The sequence below is a fragment of the Haliotis rufescens genome, unplaced genomic scaffold (assembly GCF_023055435.1).
Source record: "Haliotis rufescens isolate VD_foot unplaced genomic scaffold, xgHalRufe1.0.p SCAF_7, whole genome shotgun sequence".
NCBI classification, from domain to species: Eukaryota; Metazoa; Mollusca; class Gastropoda; order Lepetellida; family Haliotidae; genus Haliotis; species Haliotis rufescens.
Genome location: NW_025964361.1, coordinates 6,905,562 through 6,918,727, shown reverse-complemented (window position 1 = coordinate 6,918,727; position 13,166 = coordinate 6,905,562). Strand labels below are relative to the sequence as shown.

General features: G+C 40.3%; 1 protein-coding gene across 1 annotated transcript; it reads right to left on the bottom strand.

The window, feature by feature from the left end:
- Nucleotides 1–543: 543 nt before the first annotated feature.
- On the bottom strand, nucleotides 544–13,094 carry LOC124144502 (tetratricopeptide repeat protein 29-like). The gene is made up of 10 exons (XM_046513933.2): nucleotides 12,996–13,094; nucleotides 10,083–10,293; nucleotides 9,520–9,743; nucleotides 5,768–5,953; nucleotides 5,305–5,517; nucleotides 4,781–4,866; nucleotides 4,574–4,665; nucleotides 3,784–3,907; nucleotides 2,191–2,425; nucleotides 544–1,441 (listed from the first exon to the last, which is right to left on the bottom strand). The coding sequence occupies exons 2-10, from the start codon at nucleotides 10,289–10,291 to the stop codon at nucleotides 1,224–1,226; spliced, it is 1,587 nt and encodes a 528-aa protein (XP_046369889.1). The 5' UTR covers nucleotides 10,292–10,293; nucleotides 12,996–13,094; the 3' UTR covers nucleotides 544–1,223.
- Between the last annotated feature and the right edge of the window lie 72 nt (nucleotides 13,095–13,166).

Genomic DNA, 13,166 nt, shown 5'->3' with positions numbered 1-13,166 from the left:
TGGTCCTTGTCAATAACAAGTGGTTGATAGCAAGAGCAACGATCCACGCTGTTTGTACAATGTGCAAAGGAGAAAGAGAGAGTGAGAGAGAGAGAGAGAGAGACCTTAGACTACTCCTCTTCAGTGAGTGGGTGATCCTCAACACAAATGAACCAAGGTACAGCAGAGAGTTATCTGCCCTGACAGTCGCCCATCCATACTGTGGCTATCCATGGCTGTAGTACCATATTTGCCATAATAAGCACCCCTGATGAACTTCTAGACCAATCTGAGTAATCTTTACAAGCGCACTGAAAATTTACAGTCCTGTATTTTACAGTTTTCATTACAGAAAACAGCACAGTCTGACAACAAATTTGACTTGTGTATGTGGCTCCCCCTGTCATTTTTCTAAATGTTTAGAGCGCTTATTACAGCGAATACAGTATGGCCATTGTGACAACTTGTATCCCCAATTTCAATGACCAGCATGTCTCACAAATCCACATCATCAACAACATCAGGGCACTGGCGGCGTAAAACCAATAACAACCGACAAACATAGATATTTATAACACAGGTTTTATTGGACAATTAATGGTTATCTGGTATTGAGGTTGTCACTGTAACATAAATCACACCATCAGACATCCAGATATGGCTGGTGATGCCAAGACAATATATACGGAAGTAAGTAAGACACAACGTAACAAGTGTATACCCGGACGGAATCAAGTAAAGCTATGTACAAAATACTTTGGAACTCTATGCAGTGACGTCTATCAGTCAAGGCTAAGCTTATATCACAGAATGTGGGTCGTGTCCAGGAATGACTTCTAGAACAAATTTGGTGTCCATTTAGAAATACAGATGCTGAATATTCGAACATATGTTTCATTTGCAACGACAGTTTACAACATTTCAGTGCATATTGATCATGTGTTCTTAAGAAGCATGCTCATTGCCAGAACAACAACTGTTTCAGGGTCAAACCTTACACGTCGTTCCCTTTTTGTGGATTGGTTTCATTTTCTGGATAATACTATTTTAATACAGCCATATTTTAAAAACATTTTCATTAAAAAAAATATACAAAGAAACTTTTTTGTAGTATCCCTTTATAGATATAAAAATCACCAATTTTCAACTCACACTTTAAATGCTATCATTTGAAATCGCCACCCCTTGTTTTGTTACAGCGAATACTTCCCCTCCCTTCCAATCATGACGTGTTGTACCCCGAACTACTCTGCCAGGCTCTGAGTGTCTTCTGTGGTTGTGGTCAGGGTGCTTGCTTGCGTCACCTCCTTCTCCCCCTCTGGCTGCACCTCCCCCTCGGGCTGTGCCTCCCCATCTTCCCCATCCTCCTCCTCCTCCAAAGCTGACTGTTTTTTGTCTTCCTCTTCTTCTTCTGCACTGTCGACAGCAGGCAGCTTCACAGCCTCAGCAGCAGTCTCAGCATCTGGAGGATACAGTAGTCAGATACAGTAATGATCAATCACAGTTTATCTCACCTTACATTAATATACTAGCTTCTGATTGGTTAAAGAGCTGGCAATTATGTTCCATGTACCAGTAGCCTGCCCACAGGTGGGGTAAAAATTTCATGCAGCCGAATGCATTGGGTAAAGGGAAGTAACTTGGTTCATTCACATCATCTGCTATGAGTTTTGCTAACTCAGTGAAACTGCAGACATATATTCTGGATGTGTACAATTGAATGTCTGGAAGCTGTACCCTGAGCTGTGACATAGGCTCACACACAAGGTACATTTTGTTTTGTTATAACTGTGTAAGATAGTGCAAGTTAACTATAGTCAAACTGATGTTGATAAGTATCGATGTGCAAGGATATTCTTTGTTTGCATTAAAATAAACCATCATGACTTATTATTTTCTCCATTAAGACTAAGAAAATGAACATTTTCAGTTTTAATAACCATCACCAGAGAAACAAGTGGTCTGATCTTGCACAAAATGCATTGTCTTCCTGAGCATGCTAAGTATATGTAACATCGAGCCTGACAGCTTCTTTACACCCGCATTACACTTTCCATTGCTGACATACAATAGTATGAATTGTTGAAAACTTGAACTAGAGAACAATCATTACGAACATTCACGGCCAACTTCAAAATGCACCTCAATTCTGCACTGCTGTTAAGTATCCAATATGGCTGCAAAGGCAACACAATATCTAATGAGACTCACTTGGATCTGGCAAGGGTTTGTCAAAGTCATCGGCACGGGCACTCTTCCACTCCGTTAGTCTCTCCATACACGACCGATTCCCCTCATCCACATGCTTGGCAAACCGTGCCATCATCCGGTGTGCCAGTGAGATGCCGTACTGCACCCGGTTAACATGGATAGCACTGGCTTCACCCATAGACCGGGAAATGTTGTAGGCCTTGCTAAAGTACTCGCTTGCTTCATCATAACGACCCTGTAGTTAGAAATCACAACCATTTATAAGCCAGTGATTATGGTTTAATGCTGCTTTAAACAATATTTCAGCTCTTTCACGGCATAACAGCTTGCTGTGGGAGGAAAGATTGGTTGGTTTGTTGTTTAACGCCGCACTCAGCAATATTCCAGCTATATGACGGCAGTCTGTAAATAATTGAGTCTGCACCAGACAATCCAGTGATTAATATCATGAGCATTGATCCACGCAATTGGGGTCGATGACATGCATCAACCAAGTCAGCGAGCCTGACCACCCGATCCCATTAGTCACCTCTTATGACCATCTTCCGGAGGCAAAGGGAGTTAACTGACCATAAAAGTAGAGTTTCCACCCTTGCTAAACTAGGTTGGAATTCCTGGGCTTGATCGTAGCGCCACCAGTGGCTATTATGAATTATGTCCCTTCGATGCCTCTCCTATGGATCAATCAAATTCCACCTCTCGTATCACTTGCCTTTGCTTCAAACAAAATGGCGGCAACAAGTCAAGACGATCTGATCGATAATCAATATCTATATTGTGATAAAACGGGTCTTACATCCCGAAGTGAATCAAATCACTACCACCTTGATTAAAAACATGAAAAGATTTTCAAATATCTGTTGACAACACGTTAGCGATGCACATGCTTTGTAAATCCTGCAATCGACCGAAATCTGCATGACGGTTTACGAACCGGATTTCGATTTCATTGCGCAATTCTGACTGATCTATGCATAGACTCGATAGTCCAGCCAAAATGTAACTCTATAATACCAGCCTAGTTCGGCAAGGGTGGAAACTGGACTTTTATAGTTAGTTAACTCTCTTTCCTTGGGAAGATGCTTACAACAAGCATAGTCGCCAATTACGGCAAGCATGGGTTGCTGAAGACCTATTCTTCCCCGGATCTTCACTGGTCACTTCAGCAAGAGTACAGCGAAGAGTATGGCGTTTACAAAACAAGAATCAGGGTGGATCTGGATTCACACCCATTCATAGGCTTCTTGCATGCCTGTGCATTGCTGCGCAGTGATTTCACACAAGGGCACACTTTTAAGAATTGATCCAGTTGGTCAGATTTTTATCAATAATCCGTGTTTTTGGTCTGGCACACTATTGACAATGTAAACTGGAGCATACTTTTTTGTGTAACTTCAATAAAGATAAATGTTTAACCAAAAATAACTATATTTACATGATAATCATCTAAATGCAGTTAAGTGAACCTAACAGCACAATAAGCACAAATGCTCATACATGATCAGCCAGGTCGCACACTGTATCCATCCAAACTTCAATTTTGTCGGCTAATGAGCTATTTGCTCAGAATCACAAATGCAGAAGGTAACTCACCAGTGAGTTGAAGACACTGCCAAGATTGTGACATGCTTTACTGAAGGCAGTCTCCTGACCGCTCTGCTCAGCTGTATCCACAAACTGCTTCAGGTACTCTATGCTCTCATCAACCTTGCCCTGTCTGAACGAACAAACAAACACCAAATAAGCATCAGGTATCCTGTCAATATCTCTCACATAATATGTCATCTCAAACATTCACAAAAGAATACCGTTACATCAGAATGTCTTGCTTACATTAGCCTATATTAAGGTGAGAGAGTGAGTATTGTTTTACACTGCTTTTAGCAATATTCCAGCAATATCACGGCCAGGGACATCAGAAATGGGCTTCACACATTTTGCCCATGTGGGGAATCAAACCCGGGTCTTCGGCATGACGAGCAAACACTTTAACCACTAGGCTACCCCACCGCATCCCATGTAAAGGTAATATTTATTATTAATTTCAGGTCCATTAACACAGGTATTGTTTGTTGTTTAAACACTCAACAATATTCCAGCTATATGACGGAGGTCTGTAAATAATCGAGTCTGGACCAGACAATCCAGTGATTGATATCATGAGCATCGATCCACACAATTGAGATACCATGACATATATCAGCCAAGTCAGCGAGCCTGACCACCCGATCCCGTTAGTCGCCTCTAACGACAAGCATAGTCGCCTTTAACATCAAGCATGGGTTGCTGAAGACCTATTCTTCACTTCACTGTGCAGGTACTGCCCTAATATAAAATCTATATATGTAATTGTATAATCATAAATGCCGAGGGGAATTATCACCTTGCATAAGCCTTAGCAATAGCATCACATGCCCTCCCAATGCCTTCGTGGTCCTCTGCTTGACGACATGTACGCAGGAAGCTGTTCAGATGCTGCAATGACAAATAATCAAAATGATTAAACTTCTGGTGAAAAGTACAGACTATTTTTAAATATTTAGTACAGTTATATACATGACATTTGATAACTGTGTGACACCAGACTTACCAATAGTGCTGTTTCTCCATCACCAGCTCTCTCGTATGCGAGGCCCAGAGTGTAGGCAGCCTCACCCTCCAGATGCTTGTCTTCACCTAATGGAAAGAAGAGTGAGTGAGTGAGTGAGTATGGTTTTACGCCGCTTTTAGCATTATTCCAGTTACATCATGGCATGTCAGCTTAATGTGGGAGGAAAGCCTGAAGTGATGGTCTCAGAAATGGCCCAAGGGACACAACTCTGCACAGAGAATTGCATCATCTTAGACTACTGGGTCAACCGTTTCCCCTGTCACTAAAGGAAGAAATCAATATGTTATATACAGCGCAGACTGTACATGTTTACCATTTGGGTAAAATCCACTCATATGGTGCTGACAGACCAAAGTTCATAATCAAGACAATTCTTTTCCAACATCTGACATTAGGTGTAAATGTGAACTAATGTATGGCATTGGACACTGCTAGAGGAACAATGAAATATGTGTTTCTTGAGAGAAGGACATCTTGATGTTTGCAGCTAGTAAATCACTCACTGTCTTTGGACATGTTGAGGGCCTTCAAGAGAAGATCGAGTGCAGCTTCAGGGTCACTGTCCTCGATGCGCCGGCCAATCATGGTGTAAATACGATACAAGTTAACACATGCATCGGTGTAGAAAGTAAGAGTACTATCTTTCATCCAGCCATGGTTCTCTGATGACAGAGCATGGTAGGCCTCTAGATGTTCTGATGCATCCAAGTAGTCCCCTGTCAAAGACAATGCATACATTGAAACTGTCGATCCATAAATGAACTTCCTGAACTATCAAAGCAAGATATTGTTGGGGTGAAAGTCGCATGACTTACTTAAAACAATATGTTCTGTCCATGCTGAAAGAGCAGATAAAAATTTGTCAGCAAAAAAATCCATAACTTTAAGATCTATAGAACAGGGCCTCTGTATTGACTTAATTCAATTGATTGTACACTACTTTTAATAGAGAAGACATCTCCATACCACTTTCTTCAAGTGCCAGTCCCATGTTGCAGAATGCTTCTGCCCTCGTCCGACCACCATCATCTTCCACCATGGTGCTGGTCTGCAGACATGTCAGGAAAAAATGATCTGCCAACCATTTGTCTCCAGTTGAAGAAAAGTACTGAGCAAGCTGGTAGCGTGCTTTATACACATCTGCATAGATACCTATAGTCAAGGGAAAAACCATATTTTGTAATAGTAAGTTTACTATACAAATCCTTTTAAATATTTCAATACAAGGCAAGACTTATTGTCTTAAAAATTGGCTGACAGATTCCGCTGACCTATAATAATAATAATGAAAAGTGGGTAATAAAATCGGAAAAGCACTATTTGTTTTATTCCACCAAATGCAAAGTTGTTTGTTCACTGTTAAAACAATTTCCATATAACAGGTAAAACTGCAAGACTGACAAGACAGGTTAACTAAAACTGCTCACATCATAACAATCATGGTAACAAATTCAGATAGTTGAGGGTTAATTTCCTTAACAAAAGTCTTTGAAAATATTTTTTAATACAAATACACAAAAAGAGTTTTTGAAAATGAAATCATTTTTTTCTTGTAATTGTAAATTCGATATCAAATTGTATATCTATAATACTTATCCTTTCTTACACTATGCATTTCTTGCTTTTTCATTCGATCCTTATGTAGAAACATGCTTGAACAAAGTTTCCAGCTTCTAAAAACATTTCGCCTGAAAACATCCCAGAATCACCATGGTCACCACCCAAACAAATAGATCACGCATGTAATCTTGTGCATTGTGACCTTACACAACTTGATCACCTGTCTACCCCTGCCACATCATTGTCTTTCTTAGAGCTGACAGGCTAGAAGAGCTGTGATGCTGTGATGTCTGGGCGGGCTTACAATGTGTAAGATAGGATAAGTATTATAGATATACAATTTAATGTAAAATTTGCAAATTTTTAAACTTATCCCATCTTACATTATACATCTATCCCACCATAGGACAGTGGGGCACCGATACTCTAGCCTGTATAGACTACAACTAGCTGACGTACACGACGAAGCTGGTGCTAACCAGTGATACAAACATATAAGTTTAGTTAAAACACAGACTCGTGTTGAAAAGATAAAAAACACCATAACAGGCCATGTTACTGAGGCTGGGACGGGTAACTCGGGTACTCGGGTCGGGTGGGTCCTGAGTAGGACTCGGATACCCACAGGACTACCCGGGCCCGTGGTTAGTCACATGATATATTGTTTAATGACAAAAATTATCTAAAACTCTATGGTTACACTATAAGTCACTAATGTTCCCATTTCTTTCTGACAATGCACCCATTCCTTCTGACTTTTTATATGTTTGAATAAAGATAAAACTTCATGCAGTAAACTTCAGTGTATGCATGACCAGATCGTTTTACACGTGTATCTAAATACATTTTGCCAGGGCTAAGGTCAAACTCTTCCAAATCGGATAGTTTGTACCTATCTCTAAATACCTACAGCGGTTACCCGGGTAGGGTCGGGTAATAGGGTGGTGGGTACCCGGGTAGTAAATTTGGACTCGTCCCAGCCCTAGATGTTACCCCCTTACGCTTGTCGGTCATAACAACATGAAATCGGGTATAAGTGTTACATATTTTGACGTAGGACATCCTTACACAAACGATCACGTAGCTTTGTATTGGGATCTATTCAGCTTACGACTTATAATCAATCTGGAAGGAGTCTCCAGTCAATCAGTTCTACAAGAGCAACCACACCACAATCGCCTATGGACAGAGGGTGAGCCAGCTTGGCATCTCTTTTAACGCTTCGTCAAAGCTATCAATCATGTGCGTGAGATTGAAGCATGCTAAGACAAGAAGAGGAACGACTGACAACATCCATGATAGGATCTTCGAACCAATACTAGGACATCACATGCACAAGGCAGAGGTTAGCAGGTAAAGGCTAGGGACACACAACTGAAAAGGCTGCGTCTTGAGGCGACTTGTGTGAGACCGGAGTCTCTACAGAGGTAGAGCGAGTACATAGTATCATCTATTTGCACTGGTGTGCAGCTGTCAATTGTTTTGCCAGGACCAAGGGACCAAATTGGTGGAGGCCCTCAACATCTGTGACTGAAATGTCACCTAGATAGTGGGAAGGGCAGTTAGTAGGAAGAAAAGACAGTGTCAGACTTAAAAAACAACCCTCCATGATAATCTTCAAGGTGGCACAAAGGGTAATTAGGCATGTGACAGTATCGATCCATAGCAGCAGGGTACTGATCCCAGCCATAGTGATAATCCCTGTCCTCGTTATGTCGCTGGTGATTTGTGGACGAAGGCTGATAGTGATGTCACTGTGAATCTGAGTTGTAAGGACAGGAACGATCCTGTCGTTATCATCCCAATGATTTATCCACAGAATCTGTGTAATATTCATCCTCAGAAGGACAGAGATCATCCTGTTGAAATGGAGTGTTCCGTGACATATCAGCAGCTTTGTCATGAGGTCGATCAGTAGAGCTTCAATCTTGAGAAGGTCGATCCCTAAAACGTCAATACTGTGAGTGTTGATCCCGAGAACGGAAACCCACAGATCTGGAACGTCGATCCCTCGCATGTCAATCCTTGGATGATCTATCCGAAGAACGACAATCCCTCAAACAGTGATCCTTTGATGAAACAAGACAATCCGTATCTGAGGTGCGAGCAATCCCGGCTCTTTCATCCCATAGTAGAAGTAGAGTGGGAACTTGTACTGTCAGTGTTGGGCCTCCGGAACGACTGTGTCCAGTGATGGGGCGGTCAGGTTGATGACTACTTGAACATCACGTGGAGGAGCGGTGGAAGATAAGCAACTCAGTTGATGGTAAGGGAGCGCTGGGAGGGTAGCCAGCAGGGACTGTGGAAAGGTGGGGTGGATGAACTGTCCTTAGAATTGATCGTGCGGACATCTGAGGCTGCAGGCTGCTTCAATGTCGGTGTGGTAACGGGCGCACGGGGACAAACGACTCTTTCCTGGAGGAAGCTGTCCAAAACCCTGTCGCCTTCAACCAACAAAGAGGGTACAGTAGACGCAGGAGGTGGTTTGACTACTGCTACAGTAGTGGGGACAGCCGGTTTGGTGTCACGCTTAGATTTCGAACAGCAGTCAATAGTACGCTTATGGCATCTGCATAAATATATGTGGAAAGCTTCCTCCGAGAGGTGAGAACACTGGAAACATCTGTGGTCCATAGCGCAAAGGCTGCGACAATCACAACAAAGATCACTGGGATCGGCCTTGGAATTAGTATGTCAGCAATTTTTACAGGGCAGACTTTTTTCATGTTCTGTACACATCCTCTTCATCACTCAGTGTCGTAGATGTTGATACGAATGAGGATTTAGCTCACAAAAATATAATAAAAATGTATTCTCTAGAACACAATACACGTCTCCACAGAGTTGCAATTAGAAAGACGATGTGGCTGGGGTAGTCAGGTGATCACAAAATTACTATGTGTGACACACTTTTTGTGTGGGGACCATGGTGATGCTGGGATGTGTTCGGGTGAAATGTTTTTAGAAGCTGGAAACCTTGTTCAAGCACAATACCACAGAGGATTGAAAAAGAAAGGAAGAAATGCATAGAGTGAGACAGGATAAGTTAAAAATTCACATTTTCTGTCCACTTGACAGTTGTGCAAAAATTTAAGGCTCATCTGCAAAATATATAAAATAAATTAGTTAGTTGTTAAAGAGAAAAAAATATCACACACCTTTCCTATCTGCAGCTTCAGACTTTGTAAGGTTTATTTTCAGCATATCAAGTTTTTCATGTTCATCCTTCAGCATTACTTGCGACCACATGATCGACTCCGGACCAGCATTCTGGCGGTCATCTTCTTGTTGCTTTATTAGAGCAAACAGTTCCCGGAAAGACATGTGGAATCCTTCCTCTAACATGTCCAGACATAAGTTATGTTTGTAAGTGTTGCGATATCTGGGGGTTAAAAAGAAATATGAAAGCATGACAACATGAAGACAATGACAGAGAATGCTGGAAAAGACAAAACATAAATGGCCCAAACATATACATTAAAATATTTTTGGAAATATTTATCTCTTGTTCAATCTTTATGTGCAGTGAAATATTAATCAATTATCCACTTAACCCATTTATTTTATTTATCAAAATCACACTAATCAGCATACATTTGTCCAAGATTATCATAGAAGACAAATGCCAAAGTTCATCAACATACACAAATGTTAAAGAACTCAACTTCTGTCAGAATTGTCATCCATTTTCTTATTGAGAAATGACAATAGAGCAACTTACACAGATGTTTCTTGTTTATTCAGCGGAGGTTGTTCTGCTCTTAGCTGCATACGGCGTTCAAACATGCGCTGTTCCTTGTTTCCATGTTTAAGTGATACAAGCCGGCCAGATGCTTGACCAGTTCGTGGTGGGCTAGGAATATACTCAGTTTGTTGCTGACCCTTACGGGTCGGGACAGCCCCCTTTATAGGCGGCAATATGGCCGCCATACCTTAAACAGAAGAAAAATACAGTTATGTTAAAGTTACACACAATTTACATGAAACTCCTTGCAACATGCTTCTAACCTATATTGATCTCTGAAACCCACTATAATCAAAGTAGCACAACTGGAGTCTGGTGATGGATGTAACTGATGAGGTTGATGCACACTCTTTACAACGGCGGTAGAAACTAACATTTTTAGTACACTAGTCCTTATAATGATAAGATATAGCAAAACCCTCAAAAAGGGCATATTTCTACAAGTCCTTATGATACCTTAACTATTGGTCAGATTGGCAAGGTCTACAGGACTAGTGCCAGTTTCTAATCCTGTACAACTTCTATTTTCAGATAGTGTTTCAAAAATGATATCTACTTTTTTATGTTTCTGAAGAGCTTCAATAGTCACATTTCCCCATTTTAAACAATACAAATGCATGGAAGCAATTTTTGCTGCTTAGCTTGCGCTTTTTCAAATAGGCAACTTGTTGCATGCTGCTTTATTTCATAGCATCAAAATGCTATAGTAAAATATCCAGTAAGATGTGTGTGTATTACAGTTTTTAGAGTTACAATACAGTTATTACATTCAGTTGTTCACAGAGATGTCTCCTTGACACCAACAAATATTATCTAGTTTTGAGATGGGGGAACCTTATCACCTCAATAAGTCCTAAGACCAAACTAATGGCGAAACCGCATTATCAGTGGTTCATATTCGGAAAGGGAGGTCACTCTAATTTCAAACAGGAGCTATCTCTGTTGGTTTTCGTATTTGTGAGAAATGGCGTCAGTCATGCTCTACGTTGTTGTTGGTCCAGCTATTAAATGCTGAGCTTATCCCTAAGGTAAAACGTATTCTGAATTAAATGTTTGCATTATGTATTTATCTTTCCATCCGTAAATCTTCTTAGATTGGTTTAGTGCTGATAACCATTTTCTAAAATGTGGGCCCACATTGCTCCCGTCATATATGGTGATCTAAACAAGTGGGCCCACATTTGTATATCGCCTATCTTTGTTAGGTTGTTTCATTAGTGCTGAGAATCAATTCCTAAATGAGGGCAGACGTTCTTCTGTCATATTGATTGCAACAGGAGGGACCACATTTATTAATCACGAAAATCCACCTAATTATTGATAACAATTTTCTAATATGTGGGCCCACATTGTTCCCGTCATATATGGTGATCAAAACAAGTGGGCCCACATTTGAATATCGCCTAGTGGGTAGACGTTCTTCCATCATAGTGATTGCAACAGGAAGGGTCTGACCACATTTCTAAATCACTAGGCTTCATTAGCTTGGCTTACTTATAACCATTTTCTAAAACGTGTGCCCACTTCGCTGGGCTTCATTGCAGCATTAGAAATTGGCACTAGTCCTGTAGTCCTTGCCAAACTGCCCAATAGTTAAGGTATCATAAGGACTAGTAGAATGTTGCCCTTTTTAAGGGTTTTGCTGTGTGTTATCATTATAAGGACTAGTGGATCAAACCTGTTAGTTTCTACCGTTGCATTGGGTTGACAAAGTCATTCAGTTGGCTCACATTTGTCATAACTTTGCATGAGTATGTAGCATTATATATTCTTCTCATTTTGTAATATTGATGGGAAATGTCTTTGTAAATTATTGAGTGTGACGTTAATTCCACGAAAGGCACACAAAGTCTTTGAAGTTTGAATAACGTCATCATAGCTTACCACAATCTTTCATTAATAGTTTTGCCAAAATAGTTACAAAGCAAGAAACTTAGATCTACTTCAAATTAAATTTACAGAGGCAATACCACTCATTCTACTTTTTCCAGTATAACACATCAATCTAATCATAAGTGTTGGTGGTGACATAAGCCTGAAAATATGTCAACTCTTGAATTGATCTCGGACATAATACAAGCCTATTACCTAAATTTTTCCCGAGAAATTTTGTTTTTCCATAAAAGGAATAACTCATGAATATTAATGACCCCACGACCTAGTCTTGCGATGTTCGTAGAAGTGAGTTCTGCTGTAGTGTCTTCGCATTTGCACATTCGAATCCAATTATAAGTCATAATACTTATTTCAAATAGACAAAATAGCAGTTCATAATGCAAGTTTGTTTACGTAGTACATATAGTCAACAACAAGTGCGTTTAGTTTCGAATGTAGGCCCACCTCAAACTTTCGATGAGGCAAATGGAGTTAGTGCCCTTCTCGAACCACCGATAATGCGGTTTCGCCAAACTAATTGATAAACTATTAAATGATATCTAGTAACCCTACAGTATAATATATAAGGACCCGCAACATGACAAATATTTTGGGAAGTCATCAAGAGTACCGGTAAGATTAAGAATCACCTGCCACCCCCAATTGGTGACCCCAACCTATTATCAATGGTTCAAAACAGGTCATTTATTATAGTCAGTGATTAACATTTTTTGTCCCACATTTACGAATTCTTCTGGTCATCGTAGTTCACACGAATACTTAAGCACAACATCGGGTTGAAGATAACTAATTCTTATTGTTATATGGTTTCCTTGTTTGATATTAACAAACATCATTGAAACGGTGTCAATGTCGGACAATATGACAACAGATAGGAGGTCAAATGTCCTATTATGACTCAGTTTTTCACATGCGGGGGATAAGTGTACAACATGATCAAGATTTAGTAAAACTGCTAACAATGCCACACATATCAAATCCTTTCAAACTCACTGTTTATGTGTCCTCTCTCTACCGTGTGATGTTTACACTAACTTGAGTGAAACGGCAGCCATTAGTTTTCTATCGCCTTGACAACACAATGCCGCACATAATTCTCATGATCTAAAGTAAGCACTTAATAAAATCATTTGACATTAAACAAATTCTTTTCGCATTCAAAAA

Excerpts from the sequence above, each read along its gene's own strand:
- LOC124144502 (XM_046513933.2), bottom strand. The coding sequence starts at position 10,291 with ATGGCGGCCATATTGCCGCCTATAAAGGGGGCTGTCCCGACCCGTAAG. Across the intron at positions 5,954-9,519 it reads TGAAGCTGCAGATAGGAAAG|GTATCTATGCAGATGTGTAT; the intron begins GTGTGTGATATT and ends CCTTGACTATAG. Across the intron at positions 4,867-5,304 it reads CCTCAACATGTCCAAAGACA|GTGAAGACAAGCATCTGGAG; the intron begins GTGAGTGATTTA and ends TCTTTCCATTAG.